Source organism: Heterocephalus glaber, unplaced genomic scaffold (genome assembly GCF_053883595.1).
Source record: "Heterocephalus glaber isolate CG9 unplaced genomic scaffold, H.glaber_assembly_v1.0 deba00001613, whole genome shotgun sequence".
Lineage (NCBI taxonomy): Eukaryota > Metazoa > Chordata > Mammalia > Rodentia > Bathyergidae > Heterocephalus > Heterocephalus glaber.
Window position 1 is genome coordinate 26,935,324 of NW_028258384.1, and position 20,062 is coordinate 26,955,385.

A 20,062-nucleotide genomic window follows, 5' to 3' on the forward strand; every position below is an offset into this window, starting at 1 on the left:
GTAAGGGTTTTCTTTTGAGCCAGAGCTTCTCATTTGAATGAAAAGATTCCAGGCACATAGATTCCACAACAGTCAGATTATTTTCTGGGAGATATCCATAGTTAGTAAGCTGTTGTATCCACTGATCAGTCAGGAGATTCTGAGCCTTTAGCTTAGCAAGAGAAAGCTCAATATTACCTTAAGTAAATGGACAGATTGAAAAAATCACAAAGCGCTTATGGTGTCTGAAGGTAATTTATCCCAACTGACCTGAGTGGGAGTGATGTGAACAGCATTTCTGACCCTTCCAACTATACAGTGGATATGCCTAGTATCAAAACATAACAATAAATCTTTTTTGTCATTTTTGTGGCACTAGGCATTGAGCCCAGAGCTTTGTGCATGCTAGGCAATCACTATACCACTCAGCAACATCACAGCTTATTTAGATCTATTTATTTATTTATTTATTTATTTATTTAGGGTTTTGTTACATTGCCCAGTCTGACCTCAGCCTTGTGACGCTCCTGCTTCAGCCTCCCGAGTAGCTGGGATAACAGGTATGCACCACCACACCTGACTAGCAGTGAATCTTAAAGAAGTAAAACCTATTTGGGGAGGTCACTCTTTCTTCTGATAGGCTTGCCAGAAGACTCAAGAAAAATTGTTGATTACTTACACATGTGTCTCATCCTCTCTTTTAATTTCATAACTCCTCTTGACAACCCTCAATCCATCCCATAATACCCAAAAGATAGAATCAGACAATGCTTTGTCTTGTTTCAGCCTCAAAAGGTGGCTCTGAGTTCTCAGCCCTTCCCTGATGGTGCTGGTGGCAGCAGACACAATGGAGATAGTCCATTACATTATGGGTGAAAAGTGAGCGCAATGGATGCAAATACTGGAAGAAAAGAAGCATAAAGACAATGGAAATCAGATATGCAATAATGAGTTGCAAGGCAATGAAAGAATGACAGTAATTCAGTAATACTTTGACTCCAAAGAACTTGAATACCAAGACCATTATCACATTCTCTACCAACCTCACACTATAGTGTAGGCTCATATGTCCCCAGTTCTGACCTTTGTCAACAAGATCTCTGTCTGCCAACCTCAACTGCAGTGCTGACCAGCAAGAGAAGTTGATGCCAGCATAGAGGATGGTGACTGAAATTAGCACTACCAGAGTGCCAACCCGGCTGAAATTTTTCTCAATATTATTGGGCATCTGGGCACCACTTCTCCAGAACTTAACCCAAGGCTCAAAGAGGATGATCAGGAAGTTGAGCACTAAGAAGGGTACAGCTTTCAACTTCAAGGTGGCTGAGAAGAGCACCAGAATCATAAGGCGAGAAGTAATCTCCAATGTCCTCCAGATGGTGATGCAAAGGACTTCTAGTGGCCCAAGACGAATCTTGTAGTCATCATACTTGATCTGGATAGCCAACATATTGCAGAGGGTAGCCCCATAGGTGACAGATATCAAGGAAAAGATCATTAGCAGAGCTGTAAAAACAAAACAAGGAACAGAAAACAAAACAAAACAAAACAAAAAAACAGGCAGTCAGTATGGATAGTGAAGCCTTATTTAGACCCAGAGGTCCAGAGAGGTGATAGGTAGGACTTGAGCACTTCAGTTAATAGTAAACTCATGTATGATCATAGCTGTATAAATAAATAGAATGCACCTGAATAGATATTTTCCCAAATATAATGTATAAATGGCTAACAGATACATAAAAAGGGTATTCAACATCATTATCATCAGGGATATGTAAATAAAAATCACAGTGAGGGCTAAAGATATAGGTCTGTGATACAGTGCTTGCCTACCATGTAGGAGGCCCTAACTTTGACATCTAGCACTACCAAAAAATCACAATGAGATACAGTAAGTCCCTGACTTATGCATGAGTTCTGTTCCAAAAGGATATTGCTTTGCACTTCCTAGTAGTCCCCTCCACATCACCACTGTTATTCTTGCTTCTGGACATCCTGGGCTTCAACTGAGCACTGTAGTACTGTACACTATCGCACGGTACAGTAAGCACACAACAGCATAATTATGATAATGTCAAGCAGACATGTGAGCTACTTCCATGACTTGTCCACATCTATGAATGTTTGTAATGAGAGGTCTGTTTGTATTTGTGAAAGTTCATAAGTTGGGGACTTACTGTATTGTCTCAAACCTTTTAGGATGGCCATAATAAAATTTTTTTAAAAGATAAGTCTGGAGAGGATGTGGAGAAAAGGAAACTTTGGTATACTGTTGGTGGGAATGCAAACTGATACAGCCATTATAAAAAATAGCAGAGGTTCCTCAAACAACTAAAAATAGAACTACCACATGATCTAGCAATCCCACTTCTGGGTAGATATCCAAAGGAAATAAAATCAGTATGTCAAAGAGATATCTGTAGTCTCATACTCATTGCAGTACTATTCACAACAGCTAATATATGGAAACAACCTAAACATCTGCTGATGGATGAATGGATAAAGAAAATGTCGTATATATATTCTCTCTCTCTCTCTCCTTCTCCTCTCTCTCTCTCTCTGTCACACACACAAATTGAATGTTATTTAGTCACAAAATGAAACAAATCTTGCCATTTGTAATAAAGTTCATGAACTTAGAGGAAATTATGCTAAGTGAAGGAAGGTAGACTCAGAGAGATAAATGCTGTATTATCTTATTATATGTGAAATCTCAAAATCAGAAACAGTAAAACAATAATTTCCAGAAGCTGAGGGTTGGAAAAAATGGGAGAATTTTTGTCAAAGAGTACAAACTTTTAGTTATAAGATGAATAAGTTTAAGAGAGCTAATGTACAGCATAGTGACTATAAAGATAATAATATATTGATGACAAAATATTGATACTTGTAATTTTCTAAAAGTGTAGACATTAAGTGTCTTTATAGCAAACACAAAAATGGTAAATATTTGAAGTTATGAATACACCAATTAGCTTGGTTGTGGTAACCATCTCACAATGTATATATATTTCAAAACATCACATTCTAGTCCTAAAATATATACAATAAAACAAAATAGCATGTACAGAAATAAAATGAAAAGAAAGAAATAAAAATATTTTATGTGATAGGGTTTTACATCAGTTTTAAAAATCTTTTGGGCTGGGGATGTAGCTCAGGGATAGAGTACTTGCCCAGGATATGCAAGGCTTCGGGTTCAAGCCTCGGCACCACTAAATAAAAATATTTTGCTGTATTTCTCTATTTTCTACTTTAATAATAGCATAAATATACAAAATAAAGTTTTTGAAAAAATTGTGACGTCACTAACATGAGAAAAGCGCATAAAAAGTTATAGTACAGACCGATCTGCACTATATGAAGCAGGATTCTGAGGAAACACTAAGTGAGCCAGAAAAAACGCTATCTTAAAAATATCCAATCTTTGAGACTCAGAGTAAATGCTCTTTCTAATTGAAGTTCCTTTTTTGATGTTTACCTTCTTTAGGGAATTGATCTTGTTTGTGATTCTAGAATATTTAATTCTAATTTTATGTGTCAAAAAGTATATTAGAAATCCCATGAAGGATTGTTCACTGCTGTATCCTGAAAGTCTAACATGCTACCTGGAACAGAATAGGTGCTCATTAAATGTGGAATTAATGAATAATTGACTTTAGAAGGGCATCATAAAATATCTAGGATTAGAAATCCTTGACTCATACTGGGCATGGTGGCACACGCCTGTAATCCTAGCACTCAAGAGGCTGAGACAGGAGGATTGCTACAAGTTCAAGGCCAGCTTGGGCTACAGAGTGAGCTCAAGGCCAGCTTGAGCTACATACCAAGACCCTATCTCAAAAAAAGATAAATGAAATCCTTGACTGAGCTTTGTGGGAGCTTGTGGAAGTGATTGAATATCTACGTGCTTCAGTTTCTTACTTCACTGAGATATTCTAGAGTTGCTTGCTTGCATTTGTCATTAGCAACGCCAAAGTGTCACCACCATACCTCACTATACTTTAGGAATCTCCAAATTTCCAACAAAATGGTTCAAAAATTTTAAATCCCTGTCATCCCATGGCATCCATGTCACAATATGTTAGAGTAGGAGCCCAGAAGAGCCCTAATGCTCCATAACCTGCTTTACCTAATCCTCAACTATAGACTACACATGTGGCCCTTCCTTTTTCTTCCAAATTATACTGATACATATGTCAAATCATAGTGATTACTAACAAAGATTTTGGTGTTCCTAAAGAAACTGGGAAGCTTAAAAAGTACTCGCTCAAAAGAAAAGCTGGGGCTTTCTGTTCCTATAAAAACACTGGATCTAAAGAAAATAGAGCCAAAGAGATGTATATCAACTTAACCTGCAAGAAAAGTGCAGCTTTCCCCATGAAAATAATAAAGGAAGTACAGCTCTGTTTCTAAGATCTTTAGCTGTAAGTACAGTATTGGAATTTCAAAGACTGGAATCTCAAAGTGACTATTCTTGGCTTTCTAGGCTTTTTTGTTTTTTCAGTACCAGGGATCGAACTCAGGACCTTGAGTTATTCTTGCCTTTCTAAACCACTGAGTCCTATCCTGAAGAGTCAGTGCTCTTTGTGGAGCTCAAAACATCAGAGCATATATCTAGCCAAGTGGGTGATGCTGTCCCTTAAATTAGAACTCATTTATTGATTTAGTGTAATAGGAGAAAGAAAACCTGATGGTTCCAATAAATGTAAAAACATTTACATCTGTCTCCTTACAAATAAATTCATGCCATAAGAATCAAAATGCTGCTACAGTTAAAACCACAGGCTCTGAAAGCAAATACCTTCGATTTTTATTCAGTCTTTGCCATCTACTAACTAGGAGACTTTGGGGAATTTACTTAACTTCTCAGTGCCCGTTTCCTCATCAGAAAAAAAAAAAAGATAATAACCTCATAGCATTGTTGTTATGGTTAAATTAAATAATTACATGTAGAGAACTTAGAGAGATGCCTGGAGCCTAGTAAATGCTAGCTGCTTCCTCTTCTTCCTCCAATTTTGCAAATGCACATTTAAAAATACTTAACAAATCCATGCATGGTAGTGCATGCCTGTGATTCCAGCAGGCTAAGGGAGGCTAAGACAGGAGGACTATGACTTTGAATCCAGCCTAGGTAACTTAGCAAGATCTTCTCTCAAAACAAGTATTACAAATGTGCTGGGGATATAGCTCAGTGCAAAGGTCCTGTATTCAATTCCCAGTCGGCAAACAAAATAAAACAAAACCCTTAATAAAATGAAAATAATGAAATGGAAACAAGATCAATCTTGTACCCCCATAACAAATAATTTAATGCAATTCCAATCAGAATTTCAATGAAATTTTTCTTTTTTCTTTCTTTTTTTTTCTTTATATGCAGGGGAAACTTTCTTTTTTCTTTTCTTTTCTTTTTTTTTGCAGGGGAATTGACAAATTATCTTGGAAATTAATCTGGAAGATCAGAGTAAATTGCTTTACTAGATAAAAGAGCTGTGAAAAATCTTTGTAAGAAAGGCACAAAATCTGTAATCAATATAGATTTTGAATACATAAGATTTTAATACTTCAGAATGTCAGAAGATATTACAAAGTTTATTGTATATGTTAAATATAGTGTGTTGCACATGCATTTCATGTATATGTACTTAAAATGTGCATATAAAGATGAAAAATTATACAAATGTATACATACATGCTCTTGGACAACAGATAAAAGATTAATAGTCATAAAAAATAACTACTACAAATTACTATGAAAGTTGAATAAACCACTAGAAAACAAGTAAAATATATACACGAGCAATTCACAGAACATACACAATAGCAAAACATGAAGATACTCAGCTTCAATCACAAAGGAAGCAAATTATTTTAAAGCCAGTTACTTTATAATTATACAAATAAATACTAAGTTTGAGACATGAAGAAATAGGTACATTCATGAACTGTGAGCAGAAATATAAATTCATACAACCTTTTGAGAGGGTTACTTGCAGTATCAATAATATTCTAAACATTTCTTATCACCCAGAAATTCTGCTGCTACATATTATCATATGACATCAGTTACCCAGACATTTACAAAAATATTAACTGTAGCATAGTTTGATGTTAGAAAAAATTCCTTTTCTTGTGAAAAATTAGAAACTTTAATCCTACCAATTAGAAAATTAAGGAAATGAAAAAGAATAGTCCAATTCATATAAGAGAAATATCTTTTATATACTTATACCTGTATATATAAATGATATTTAAAAAGATGTATTATCAGACTTTTAAAAAAACTTGTTGCTGAACAGAACATTTCATGCAGTTTGTTTTTGGGCAAAATGTACACATATACAGTGGACTCTTGACTTATGAACTCAATTTGTTCTCAAGGGCTGGTGTAACTCAAGTTGGCCAATTGCCTTCAAAGTCTCTCTTCTGTATAATTTTAGGCCTCACTTTCTTCCAGGCAGATCTCAGTGTCCTTAGAGAAACATTGGCCCAGGATTTCTCAATTAATCCCACGGAGGAAGGGATGTTGTAATGTTCCTTCCAGACCTCTTTAAGGGTTAAATCTGTATCTGGTTTCTCAATACACTCCCCAGAGGTAGTTTATTTCATAGCTTTCCAGAAAATTTTTGTGCATGTACAATTATGTGTAGGTCAACCAGTTTATGTATGCGTGGATTACTTTGTAAGGTATACATGTTTAATTAGATGACATAATGATCCTCTAATTTTTCAGGAACAAAAGGATCATCATTTCCAGAAAAAATTCTCCTCAAATTACCATCAGTTCCATGTATATGAAAAGGTGCAAGACTGTTAGCACTCTGTGAACAATTCTTAATGAAGAAAAAGGGAAAAGAAGGCAAATTTACCCCGTGAATTTCTTTGAGATGGGTGACTTTCCAAATAGGGTCACCACTTAGTAATAAGGAAATGATCCAAAGCTACATTCACACTCATAGCAGCTTCTGCCCAAGCAAATGAAGTAAATTTCAGGCTGTTAACACTCGTTAACCGCATTTTATCTTGACTTGAAAATACTGACTCACATTTCACCCTCTGCTAGTTGTCTTACTCATCTCAGGATCCCTCTTACAAGTGGGAAATCAAGGCTGTGACTGCTTTGTACTTCCTCCAACATCACAGAGAAGCCCAGATCTTGGACAAGGCCTGACTTATCAGTCGCCATCTCAGCAAAGGAAAGAACAAAGCAGTCTGGAAAGTTCATTCCAGCTCCTGGGGAGGGGGACCTGTCTCCACAGACACAAGATAAGCCCAGACAGTCAGCAGCTCTAGGCAGAACCAATAAACCAGGCCAACAGTGCTAGCCCCAAGAAAAGCCCACAATTATTGTCAGCTACAAAAAGTGCATAGGATTTTATTTCAAAAGTGATTCCTTCCACATAGCACGCTAGAGTTGGAAAAGAGATCCAGTGCAGCACCCACCGTATTTGAGAGGGTTTAATCAAAAGCCTTTTTGGGAAGGGGCTAATTGTTTAAGACTGAGCCAAAGAACAATTCACTTCAGGGTTTCCAGTGTTACCCTACTACAGTGACTGGGTAGGAGATAGACACAAGAGACCATTACAGAGAGAGTGTGAACTAGATATAGACCCCTGAGAAGTTTAAGCTGAGGCTGGAAAGGACATGAAGTCCCACTCCTCTTGGGCAGAAGACAGGCCCAGCATGTGTGGCTTTAAGAGGCCTTTGGGTCTGAAAATGCTGGCATTACATCCAGCAGTCTGCTTGAACCATTGGCCTGCTGTCTACATCCATCATAGAGATCAGTGGTCTGGTTGCTTTTCCCATCTACCAACAAGATCAAGGACATGCCTCAGCTTGCTACAGCCCAAGATATACAGACAGAGGAGCTTCTGAAGCAGGGTGAGCACCTCATAAACCCATAGGCAATAAAGCTAGGTAGAGAAAATCTTGACTTGCTGGATTCCAAAGTGGCAGACCCTAGAAAGAAATCAGTCATATAAAAATACACAGGCATTTTTGTTTAGATTCATTTCCTTTTTTCTCCCCCTTCTTTGGCTTTTCTGGGGCTTGGGCTTTTTCCTATTTTTAAATTGTTTTTTCTTTTTTCTATTTTTCTTATTATTCTGTTTTATTATTTTTATCTAATTCTATTAATTTCCTTTTACTCCTTAATATGATTCTTTATCTCACTTTTCTCTCCTCCTTCTCAATGTTCAATTTTTCAAATTTTATTTCTTCCATTCTCCTATTACCCAGGCCCTCTCTTTATTAGTATAACCATTAGGCTTGATTAATATTTATATAGTTAACTCTATCCTATTACTATTGAATTCTTTTATATTGTTAATGGAGGTATAGCTGCTGCATTTAGTAAATATTTACTATATGTCAATGTTTGGTTTATCTTTGTGATAATACTGTAAATATAGATCTCTTTTCTATGGTTAAAGGTGGTACATTATTGCTTCTTATGGTATGTAAATATATAGTTTGCCTTTAATGGTATTATTGTTGCTGACTTTGCTGCTATTGCCAAAATAGCATAGTTGTTGCTATTAATTGCTTTTCTCTGTATGCCAATATCTGGATTGCCTTTGTGTCATTAACAATTCTGCAGTCCTGTCTCAGAGAACTGGGTGCTAGGCCAGTTACACTGCATCCTCTCATCCCAAATAAATGCAGGTAGTTGGATCTTGGAACAGGAGGAAAAGCCTATAGTTAGCCAAGCCCAGAGTGCATCACTGAAAAGCAGATGCTAACTAAAGAGATCTCCATACTAGCAACAAAATCTTTCCTAATTGACTTGCAAACCTCAGTACAAAAAACAATTAAACATGAGAAAGCAAGGCAAAAAAATACCGCCCCAAACCTTTCAACTCCCTCAAAATTAATCCGTGGAGTATCAATAGGGAGGAAATAAAAACCAAACACCTGAAGTATTTGAAATGATAAAAAAGATTTTTAAAAAATCAAATCAATAAAGTGCTTGGTGAGCTCAAAGAAGATGTAACTAAACAGGTAATTAATTAAATAAACAAAACTACCAGTGAGCTTACAGAAGACACTAATAAAAAGCTAGCTGAACTAAACAAAATGAGTTTAGCACAAAATTATAATCATGAAATGGCATCAAACCGAAATCCAGATTAAAACTTCTATTGAAAGTATAGGCAACAGAAGTGACCAATGTGAGAACAAAGTGTCACAACTAGATAATAGGGCTTATTTTAGTTACCACATATTCAGTGATACCTTAAAAACAACAAAAGGACACGAAAAATGGATCCAACAGGCTGCTAGATATGCAAAGACTAACCCAAGATTAATTGGATTTAGTAAAAAAAAATCATATGACAGCACAATTGGCACACATATACAAATTGTTTACAGAAACAATTGTGGAACACTAAAAATATGGGGAAAGAATTTAACATATAAATAAGCAAGGAATATAGAAAACAAATTACCCATGCTCAGAAAATAATTTCTCCACGACACATTGTAGTTGAAATCCCAGAAGTTTGACACAAGGACACAATCTTAAAAGCTTTTAGGAAAAAATAACAAATCACTTATAAAAATAAACCCATTAGAATTACAGCAGACTTCTCAAAACAAACCTTAAAGGTCACAAGAGCTTAGAGTGAAGGGTTTCAATCCCTATAAGAAAACAACTTCCAACCCTGACTGATATATCCTGTAAAACTATTTGTCAAAATTGATGGAGAAATAAGGTGTTTCCATGACAAAGAGCACCTTAAGAAATTCATGACAACCAAAACAGAACTTCAAAATTTCTCAAAGACATCCTAGAAAGAGACAATGATGTCAACAACGCCAAAACATCTAATGGAATAAATACACTAGACAGGGTAAGCAGTTAAGCAGAAGGGAAATAAAAGGGAATTAGCACCAGGAATAAGTCGATAAATTTTAGTAATAACTTTCAATGTTAATGCTCTCAATTCCCCAATCAAAAAACAAAGATTAACAGAATGGATTAAAAAACAGAACCCAATTGTATGCTGTACACAATAAACAGATTTGATCCAAAATTAACTTCATAGACTGAAAACCAAAGGATGGAAAACAATATCCAGGTAATAGGAACCTGCAAACAACCAACAGTAGCTATACTATTTTCAGACAAAATGAACTTCAAGCCAAAACTGATTAGAAGAGGCAAAGAAGGTCACTACATATTGGCTAGGGGAACAATTTAATGGAAAGAGATAACAATTATAAACATATATGCACTAAACACTGGCACACTCAACTTCATAAAAAAAACTACTGGACATAAAACATCAGATAAACACCAACACAATTATGGAGGGGGAAACTCAATACCCCACTGTCACAAATAAATCAACTAGATAAAAAAACAACAAAGAAATGTCAGAGTTGAACAAAACCCTGAAACAAATGGACTTCAGAGATATCAAAAGTGTTCCACTCAACAAGAATAGAATATTCATTCTTCTTAGCAGCACATGAAACTTTCTCAAAAATAAACCACAGAGTAGCTCATAAAGCATTCATAAGTAAATGCAATAGAATTTAAATTATCCCACACATATGATCAGATCATAGGGCATTGAAAGTAAAAATCAATGGCAAAAGAAACCATAGAAATTATGCAAATATATGAAAATTAAACAGTGCACAAATGAATAATCAATGGGTCAAGAAGGAATCAAGGGAGAAATTAGGTAGTTCCTAGAATCAAATGATAATACCAGTATAACCTCTCAGAATCTGTGAGACACAATGAAAGCATTTCTATGTTGGTAGTTTATAGCTATGTATGGCCACATCAGTAAAACAGAGTGAGCCCAAACAACTTAACCATTCACCTCAAAGTCCTAGAAACAGGAGAAAAATCCCAATCCAAAGGTAGTACAAGGAAGAAAAATATAAAGAGCAGTCTAAGTAGAAATTCTATTCAACTCAGCTAGTCCCAATCTAAGTATCTTCTCAAAAGAGTTAAAGACATATTACAGTGATACATGCATATCCATATTTATAGCAGAACAACTCATAATAGCTAAATATTGGAAGTGGCCTATATGTCCATCAACAGATTAATGGTTAAAGAAAATGTGGTATTATACAGAATGGAGTACTACTCTGCTATAAAGAAGGATAAACTTGAGTCATTTATATGAAAATGGATATACCTTGAGACTATAATGTTAAATGAAATAAATCAGACACATAAGCTTAAATGTTGCATGATTTCTCTCGTAAAAGAAAGAACAAAATGTAAAGAGCTAAATAAAAGATGGATAATAGGAAATGGGGAGATAGATCTTTTACAAAAGTGAAAGGGAGCAAGAGATGGGGTGAAGAGAGACCGGAAGGAGGGGAAGGGAATGTAAAGAGAATTAAGATGTGCTATGTATATGTACCAACTCCCCACAACAAATGTAATCATTATGTATTGGAAATATGTACCAATAAAAATAAAAATCTAATTTAAAAGTATTCATCTCAAGCCCCTTTTTTCTTTTCACTGACATTGGGAGAAATGATTAAATTAGTGAGTCCCAAATGAGGCTGATCAGAATCAGCTAGGGTACTTTTCCTATATGCAATTTCCTGGCCTCCCCATACTCTGCCCTTGATTCATATCTGGGGAAGGAATGTAATTTTCTTTCTTTTTTTCTTCCTTCATTCATTTATTCACTCACTCATTTTGTTTCATTTTGTTTTGCTTTTTGAGACAGGGCTTCACTATATAGTTCAGGCTGCCCTTGACTTCACTGCATAGCACAAGCTGGCCTTGAGCTCATGACGACCCACCTACCTAAGCCTCCCAAGTGTTACAGTTACAGGTGTGTGCCACCATTCCCAGGTATGGAATATAATTTTAAAAAGAACCTTAACACATGATTCTGATAATCAGCAAGATTTGGGAACTTCTTTGAAGATAGCCATTCCTAAACAACCAGAACAATTAACATAATTTAAACACTCTGGGCAAGGGAAAATAATTTTCTTACTGGGTTACTAGCTTTTTCTGTGGTCAGAGAGTGTTTAATATAATATTTTTAATCTAAATGGCTTACTCTAGTTTAAGAAATCTGGCAGTCCTAACATGTCTGACTCCCTACATTTCTTGGATCTCTGCTAATGTTGTCCATTAAAGCTTTCTATGGTGATGAAAATGTTCTAAATCTGTGTCATCCAAAACAGTATCCACTAACTGTATGCAGCTATTAAATACTTGAGATGTGGCAAGTACTACTGAGGAAGTATGTTTTAAATTTTGTTTAATTTCTATTTAAATTGCTACATGAAGTCAGTAGCCAGTATATTAGACATCTCAGGTCTAAACGTACACCCTTGATTTAAGTGTTGCCCTCCCTCTCCTGACCCCACTCACCTCTACTCTGGGGGACCTCTGCAGAGATCAGAGTTACATATAGCTGATAGGTCAACTGGGGCACTGAGCCCAGGAAGGCTTGGATCTGTGACATACGTTTGTAGGCATTGCGATGCATAGCCAGGGTCCGGATGGAGTGGCCCACCTCCCATTCTATCAGAACCTCCTCGCCATCTATTAGCATCTTCTTGCGGGTGAGGCTGACATAGGGCTCCTCTTGCCCTTCTTTCTTCCACAGTGTGAGGTACTTTATCATGGCCTCCAAACATCTGCAGGAGTAAAGCATTATGGGAGCTTAACTAAAGCTGTCCAGGGAAGGGAGGTTGTAGTGAGGAGGGAAATACTTGGGAAGGTTATACTACTTTTTACCATTGTCTCGCTTCTGTTCTGTGGATTTCTTGTGAGTGAAAGGGTTGGTCATGCCTTCTACAAGTTCACTTGAATCCAGGTCCTTTTTTGTTTGGTCACCTACTGACCTAAGAACACCATTTCAGAAGTACTTCTTTGAGGACACAGAATTTTTTTGTTTCCCTTAAAAATAGGCCTGTAGTTTTTAAAAAAAATGCCTTGAACACAAAAGTATTGTGAGAATATTGTATTTAGAGAGAAAGATGGAGTCTCCAAAAGGCTTTGGTTTTCATAACACCTTAAATTCTTACAGTAAAGCATTCTTTATTCAAAGCATTCAAGTCCATAATCAGGGGTTTCAGATTGTGCTTTTTCAAGACAGCCCCATTTTTGTGCCTCTTGACCTTTTTTGGTTGGACAACAGCCTTTTAAACCGGATTCATTCTTTACAAAGAGGAAAACATCCTTATGGGAACTTATCACCCATGAAATAGTGAAAAGACCACACTTTCTGCTGTTCCTTTTCCATCTACCTTTTATAATCAGAAGTCTCTAGTGGTTTTGATGCTGTGAATAGAAGCAACTAGAACATCTTGTTTTGGAACACCCGAGTTACCACTTCCTCTACTCACCCTGAAATGAATGGAAACTGTGGGCTATTTCTTATGACAAGTAAGAACAATTGTAGAAATTAAGATATCTTCTCCAATAGGCTGAAGGCAGGGGTTGTATTTATCTTGTTCATATCCCCTATCACATAGTGGGAATTTGATAAATATTTGTTGAATAAATTAAAGAATGAGAAGGAAAAAAGAATGCAGGGTGAGCGATGATGGAAAGAAGATAATAACAGTAATGTGATTTAACATAAAAATAGATCAAAGATAAGCTCAGAAATTTATGTCCTGTCTAGGTTTTGCCCCCTGATAGAAAATTTTGGAACATGTACCACCCACTGTTCTCCATAAGATCTCCTCAAGATTGATTCATGTGTGGCACTCCAAAGCATTAGTTAGAAACTTCCATTTTCCAAAGACAAACTCTAAGACAAGGGAGAGAAAAAGAAGGAAGAAATTAACAAAGAAGAGAGAGCAAGATTCTTTTCCCATTTAAGGAGAATGTTTAAGTGCATTTTCAACAAAAAAAGTTTAGGTTTTAACCCTAGCCCATCCATGCTATTGCTAATTCTATATTGGGGGAGGTGGTAGCATGAAATGCTCTGTTTATGCATCTGTTCTTGAGGCTTTTTACTGGTTTATGTGAAGGTGTTTGCTTTCTTTATAAGCTTCAATAAGCCAAGAGTACATTTTCATTTTCAAAAGAGTGGTTGCATTTCATGTAAGAGAGCTAACCCTACAAACACCTTCATATGCCTGATAGCACCAATCCAACTTACCTAAAAATTTTTACTCACCTAAAAATTGGCCTTGAAAATAACCATACAAAGAATATGATTTATGAGTTTTTAACTACATTTTCCCTGCTGTGGGCTTAGATCACTGAGGTTATAAATGCTTCCCAATTATTTCTAGTGGAAGTTATACGGAAAAATAATACACAGTGAACAACACTGCATGTAGAGGGTCTAGATCAAAAATGGCTTGGAAAGCTACAAAGCAAAAAGAGAGGGGGTCAAAGCTGAGGGCTGGGTACTTGCTAGAATTTGCATCTTGAGAGTTCTTGATCTGTTAACTCAATATATTACATTTGAAAAGAGAGAGAAATGGTTTCCTTGCTCCTCTAGTGACATCTTGAAATTTCTTGGTTTCAAGTTCAAGATGAGGGCTTCCTTTTATAGCTTAACAACAAAAATTTAGAACTGAAAAGGACCTTTAGATCACCAAGTCTAAAGATTGCATATGACCAACTCAGTCACTATCTGACCAGTCAATATAGTTTGGCCCTTTCTGTGCTGTTTTTAGTCATTTGCCAAAATTTAAAATCACAAAATTTCATGTAAAACCCTGTCTTGGGAGAGTCCCCTAAAAGATAGGAGATCTGGCAATACTGGGTCTAAATTCCAACATGGAAACAATGGGCCAGATTTGTAGAGTGGCTGAGTCCTCTATAGGCAGGTCACAGACTCTAAATTACCATAGTACGTACTATTCTTCCTTTTTTCTAACACTGAGACTTTGTTTTCATTTATCATCACACATGACGTTATTGGTTTTCTCATACTTGACCCACTTCACTCATTTATGATACCTGCCTGGCCTCTGACATCATTAGAATTTAAGACTCATGATGTTGTCCAATCCATTTAATTTACAGATGAGAGATTTGAGTCCCATGGCATTTTTGGAGATTTCACTAAGGGTACACAACTAGTCAATGACTGGCAGAGGGAGGACTAGACTCCAAGTCTCCTGATCCCCTACCACTGTTTGTTAGGCTTATTTTCTGTGATAAACCCTAACCAATTCTTTCCCATTTAAAATTATTCTGTAATTTTTCCAGCTTTATAGAGATATAATTAAGAAATAAAAATTATATATATACATTTACAAATTTAAAATTTTTATAAAGAGGAGAGCTCCATTTATAATCACAGCCCATTTATAATCCTCTATTGATATACCTTCCCATTGCAATTACAACATCAACACTCTGACCTATCGCTCTCAGCTAACTGCAGGTGTTTGTCATTCTTGCAATCATGACAAACTTGGTCCATTACTCCCTCCTGATCTCACAAGTTTTGCAACACTGCTCCACCTTGAAAACCTCATAGTATCCACATGAGACTGCTGATACAGATACCTGTCTCCCTTGATTTTCATCCTTTCAAAGCAACTTGAATAGGAACACCTGATACTATTACACTGTGGTACAGCATCCAGATAGATGGCATACCTTCCTTTGCCCCCTTCCAACTATGTACCATTATCACTAAGTACCATTATCACATGAATATACAAAGAGGACAGTGATGAGCTATAAGATATAAATAGGAAAGAACAATAACTACATTGTGTTGGGGTACCAGATTACTGCATATGTGTTAAAATTTTTTCCAGATGTCAAATTACTGGAAAATTAAAAAATAGCAGCAGCTTTAGTACACGAGCTCAAAGTAAAACTGAATATGAGATGAGATGGAAGCAGGAAGGAATTTTCTTCCCATTTAAAGAACATCCAAAAGGCAGAGTTAAAATTACACACTCTCAGAATAGGGGTGTAGCTCAATGGGAGAGTGCCTAGCATGCCCAGAACCCTGGGTGGGTTCAATCCCCAGAACCCCCCAAAAATTAACTGTGTAGCTATGGCCTGTGTACACAGGTTGACCATATCTGTTGGTTCCATACCAGTTTTTACAAAGAAAAGTCAGACAGCAAGCATTGCCTAAGGAAGTCTTATTGATTGTACCATTCACAGTTTGGGAACACAGGTACATGGCACATGTTCCTCATGCTGGCACTTAAAATTTCAAATAAGTTTCTTTTGGATGGTAGACAGAGAAGCCAAGAGTGAGAGGGAATGGGAGAATCAATTAGATAAGAAGCATATTATCAGACTAGTGAACATTAACATCACCTTTCTCTGCATAAGTTTGGAGAAGGTGGGGAGAGATTTAAAAATTGCTCACCTGATAACAGGTCCCAAAAGGATTAGATGCATAAATAGTGATAGTGGCCTATCTTTGGCCAGATCTCTGTGGACAAAAATGAGGGTCAACTGCACCATAATAGATGAAAACATAAAGAAAGAAAATGTATATGTCATCCAGAATATTTCATTATTCTTTCGATAGATTCTAACCATGTACAGGGCAGATGCAGCCTCCCCACAGTACAAAAAGGTGGAAAAGAGGATACTAAATGGGAAGGTAAAGCGGGGGTTCTCCCCTCGGATGACATCTTCCTCCACAGATGAAACTGGATCCGTGTTTGGCTCATCAGGAATTTCATAAACTCTATCCATTGTTGAGGTTCTGAGTGTTGTGCTGTGGTATTCAGAGCATCCCCCAAGCCATCCCAAAAAAACCCTGTAGCCACTGCAGTCCAAGTAGCAGACAAGTTGGCTCTGTCAAGTTGAGTTCCAGAACGGAGATCAGCTAGTTAGGAGACCTATCTCTTCTAGACTCAATTATACTTGGAGTCTGGAATGGAGAACACAGGGGTACCACCTTGAGCTTGATTCTTGATTGGCCCCCAAATCCAGTTGTCAACATCTGTGCTGAGAAACTTGAACAAGATCAAAGCAAGCATTCCAGCGCTGAGTTTGGAGTCCAATTGCAGGAGTGTGAAGAAGCATAGGAAGAGCTGTTCCCCTTGAGGCTCCTTTCGCAGCGCCCCCAGACAAAGGGGTAGCCACTCTGGGGGCACTGACTCTGAACAGTTCCTTGTGAGGAATTCTGCCTATGCGTGCCCTCTAAAGTCAGCAGAAAAGGAGCCAAGGCAGAAGAGAGGGCACAGCCTGAGTGTCCTCCGAGGGATTCAGTTCAGCATCTGTGTACCCTAGCTACTGCTACAGGTAGCTTTTGGCTAATTAGCTTGTTCTCTCGCCAGCTCACCCACGCGCTCTCAGGCCAGCGCCTCCTCAAGGGTTCTAAGGCTGGCTCCATGGATTCCCCAAGCCCCGCCCTCAAGACAGCCGGGCTGGGGGCAGGAGTAATGCCACCTTTCTGTTCCCCTTGAAGCATAGTCTCCTAGAAGAGAGCAGAGCGCACGCACACTACAAGATTAAGAAAGCGCTGGAGGGGCTCCTCCTCCGACAGACTGCAAGTGAAAGGCGCAACATGTGGAACGCCAAGGTGTCTGGGCAGATGTCTCTAAATCCTTGGACGCTGTCTGCTGCCAGGGTATTTCCTGGCCCGTGGTTCCAGCGGCAAGAGGTCAGCGGCTTCAGGACTAGGGCACCTGGATGGCGGGGGCGGAGGCAGGCGGCTGGGGCCGAACAAAACCCGCCAGAGAGTTCCAGTTAGACCAGCCAAAGGATGCTCCTTGTGGGGAGAGGTACGATGAAAAGGGGCTTGGGCTACTCCTCAAAAGGACTTCTCATCAAGACCCCCGAAATCAGGAGGGAACCACATTTTTCCTCTTCCCCAAGAAGAGCAGTCACCCACTTCTACCCCACCCTCCCTAAGTGACTCGTTCCCACACTAGCTCAACCCACGCGGTTAGACAGGAGTGTCTGCCTGGGCCTCAGGGTTGAAGTCTTCCTGGGTCCTATTGCCCTACCGATAACATCACAGGAAGGGGAACCTGGGAAGCAATTGTGCCAGAGTTTCCGTTTCAGGCAAGATTGTTTAAGGCAAAGAAACAGTATACAGGTCAAGACTTGAGGCCAGCTTTGCAGATACTGAAAGCTGCTATTATATGCCCTGATTTCTCCACTTACAAAATGAGGCCCGGATAGGAACTGTAGAATGAACTTTCAGGTCTTTGGTTGAAAGGGTCTGAAAAGGTGGCAAATTTTACATAGATTGGTGAGGAGCCAAGAGAGCTGCTAGCAAAAAAAAAAAAAAAAAAAACAAAAAAAAAAAAAACCAAGAAAGATGTGCCTTAAAGAACTCTGAAAGCTTCCTGGATTCTAAAGTACAGTCCGCCCTCACTTCACTGAGCTTTTGTTTTTATGCCTTATTTGCATAATTCTAAACCCGGGAGAAAATAAAGAAAACATCTCCTCTTGGTAATATAAATGTAGCAGAGGCTGTGGCAGTCTCCTTTTGCTGCAGGAAGTCAGCAAAAGAATGTGGAGTGGCCAAGTAGCAGCCACCAAAAGGATGGCCTCAAAATAGACTTAGTCTTGCCATTTGTGTTGTTTTTTTAAGGTTCCCTGGATTGCTACCTCCCTTCCCTATGGCTGATTAAGGGACAAATTCAGCATTTAAATGTTCTTGCCTTGTGAAGCAGATTCCCTATCTTGGTCTGCACCTGTGTTCACAGCTGGGCTAAAAGGCTGATACTTCCTCCTTTCTGTTTCAGGAGGGAGGACAACAACTTCAAAGTGCTGATGACTAGCATGTTTCAACTGAGAGGAGGTTTACCACCAGCAGTAAATGGTATAGAACAGTGATGGTGAACCTTTTAGAGCTTTCAGTGATACAAGCAGCCCACTGTGGCATGAGAGCCATAGGTTCACCATCACTGGTATAGAACCTCTTGAGGCTACTATAGCAACCTGTTTGTAAAGTGGATCTGAGGCAGGGTGACCAACTCATTCTATTCTGCTGGGATAGGGTGAATTTGTCTGTCACCCTAACACAAGAGAATGAAGCTAGGAAGAATGTAGAATCCCATTGTTCTTTTAGCATTTCTTCTTTCTTGCCCATGTCGTCATCATGTCCCAAATACCCAGATCTACAGTGCCTACCTACTTTGTTTTGAAATGACTCCCTTTGTGCTCCATCCGAGCCTCTCTGTAATCACCATACTGCTTCTCCCTCAAACTATAATCACCCGTGCTACCCTACCATGTACCTTTTGTTCCAATCCAGCAGGTTTTCTTGCTTATCATATTCACCCCACTCACTTCCACCTTTTGTGCCTTGTTGATGTGGTTTATACTCCCTTCACTCTGTTCTCCATTGATCTAAACCCTAACCTCCCTTGAAGGGTCAACTCAAGTATAACCTCCTGCAGGAAGCCTTTTCTTACCTTTTCAATCTTTACTTTCCTTTGTGCTATTGGCACAGGCTCTCTTGTACTAGTCCTTCAACTTTTTCTGTTTGTTCTGCTTTCCCAATAGAAGTGTTAACTTAGTGAGGAAAGGATGTCCAATGAATGTTTATGTGGCTCTTGTTGATGACAATGGTGATTGACAAATGGTGATTATGAACCTTTCTCCCCTGTACTCCTTCCACGAAACCAGGCAAGACTCAGAGACACCTCTAAAAGCTGTAGCTACTGTAGCTGGGGTATAAAGTCCTTTGGCTGCATGAGCACTGTCTTATTCAGCCTTTAGCTTTCAGAGGATGCCAGTCTACGTGACCTGTCCTTTATCAGACATTTTTGTCAATACCAGAGTGTAACACCAAATTACAAACTGTTTCTAGTGTATTAATTTTAATGTACCGACTAAATTATTATGGGCCCCTGGAGGGCAGAGCTGCTACTATAGTTTTTATTGGATCCCCCTCTTCTGTGGCTGGTATAGACCTGTTAATTTCCTGCCATTTAATTGCTTTCATCCACCAGCTTCTCTATTTTCAGCTCTAAGACTTTCTGGCCTTTTAGGTCACTAAATTCTCTGGTCTCTTATTTCCGTGTTCCTTTGCCTTACTAGGAGACACTAACTGAAAATTTGCCCTGTTTCTGCTTAACAAACTTTGCTCTTTCAGGCAATCTCTAGATTCCAACTCTTTTTAAGATAAGCAATTCTGGAAGTGTTGGCAGTTATGAGACTGTTGAGGCCCAGGAG

General features: G+C 38.2%; 1 protein-coding gene and 1 long non-coding RNA gene across 3 annotated transcripts in view; one reads left to right on the forward strand and one right to left on the reverse strand.

Moving 5' to 3' along the window:
- LOC147822525 (uncharacterized) overlaps positions 1-20,062 on the forward strand; it is a 110,071-nt gene that overhangs the window by 46,887 nt on the left and 43,122 nt on the right. Inside the window, exon 2 of the long non-coding RNA XR_015445589.1 lies at positions 463-539. This is a non-coding gene — a long non-coding RNA (uncharacterized LOC147822525). The remainder of the gene's footprint in view (positions 1-462; positions 540-20,062) is intronic.
- Positions 533-17,769, reverse strand: Xkrx (XK related X-linked). 2 transcript variants are annotated; one of them, XM_004872586.4, is made up of 3 exons: positions 16,287-17,769; positions 12,350-12,618; positions 533-1,485 (listed from the first exon to the last, which is right to left on the reverse strand). In XM_004872586.4, the coding sequence occupies exons 1-3, from the start codon at positions 16,619-16,621 to the stop codon at positions 740-742; spliced, it is 1,350 nt and encodes a 449-aa protein (XP_004872643.1). In that variant the 5' UTR covers positions 16,622-17,769; the 3' UTR covers positions 533-739. The 2 variants fall into 2 exon arrangements, with proteins under 2 accessions (XP_004872643.1, XP_087052791.1); XM_087196665.1 differs by lacking the exon at positions 12,350-12,618 and having other exon boundaries at positions 16,287-16,401.

Bases quoted from the DNA above. Each gene is read 5' to 3' on its own strand.
- Xkrx (XM_004872586.4), bottom strand. From the start codon at position 16,621: ATGGATAGAGTTTATGAAATTCCTGATGAGCCAAACACGGATCCAGTT. The intron at 12,619-16,286 runs GTGAGCAATTTT...TTACTCCTGCAG, and splicing joins CTTTTGGGACCTGTTATCAG to ATGTTTGGAGGCCATGATAA. The intron at 1,486-12,349 runs GTGAGTGGGGTC...TTGTTTTTACAG, and splicing joins AGAGGTCCCCCAGAGTAGAG to CTCTGCTAATGATCTTTTCC.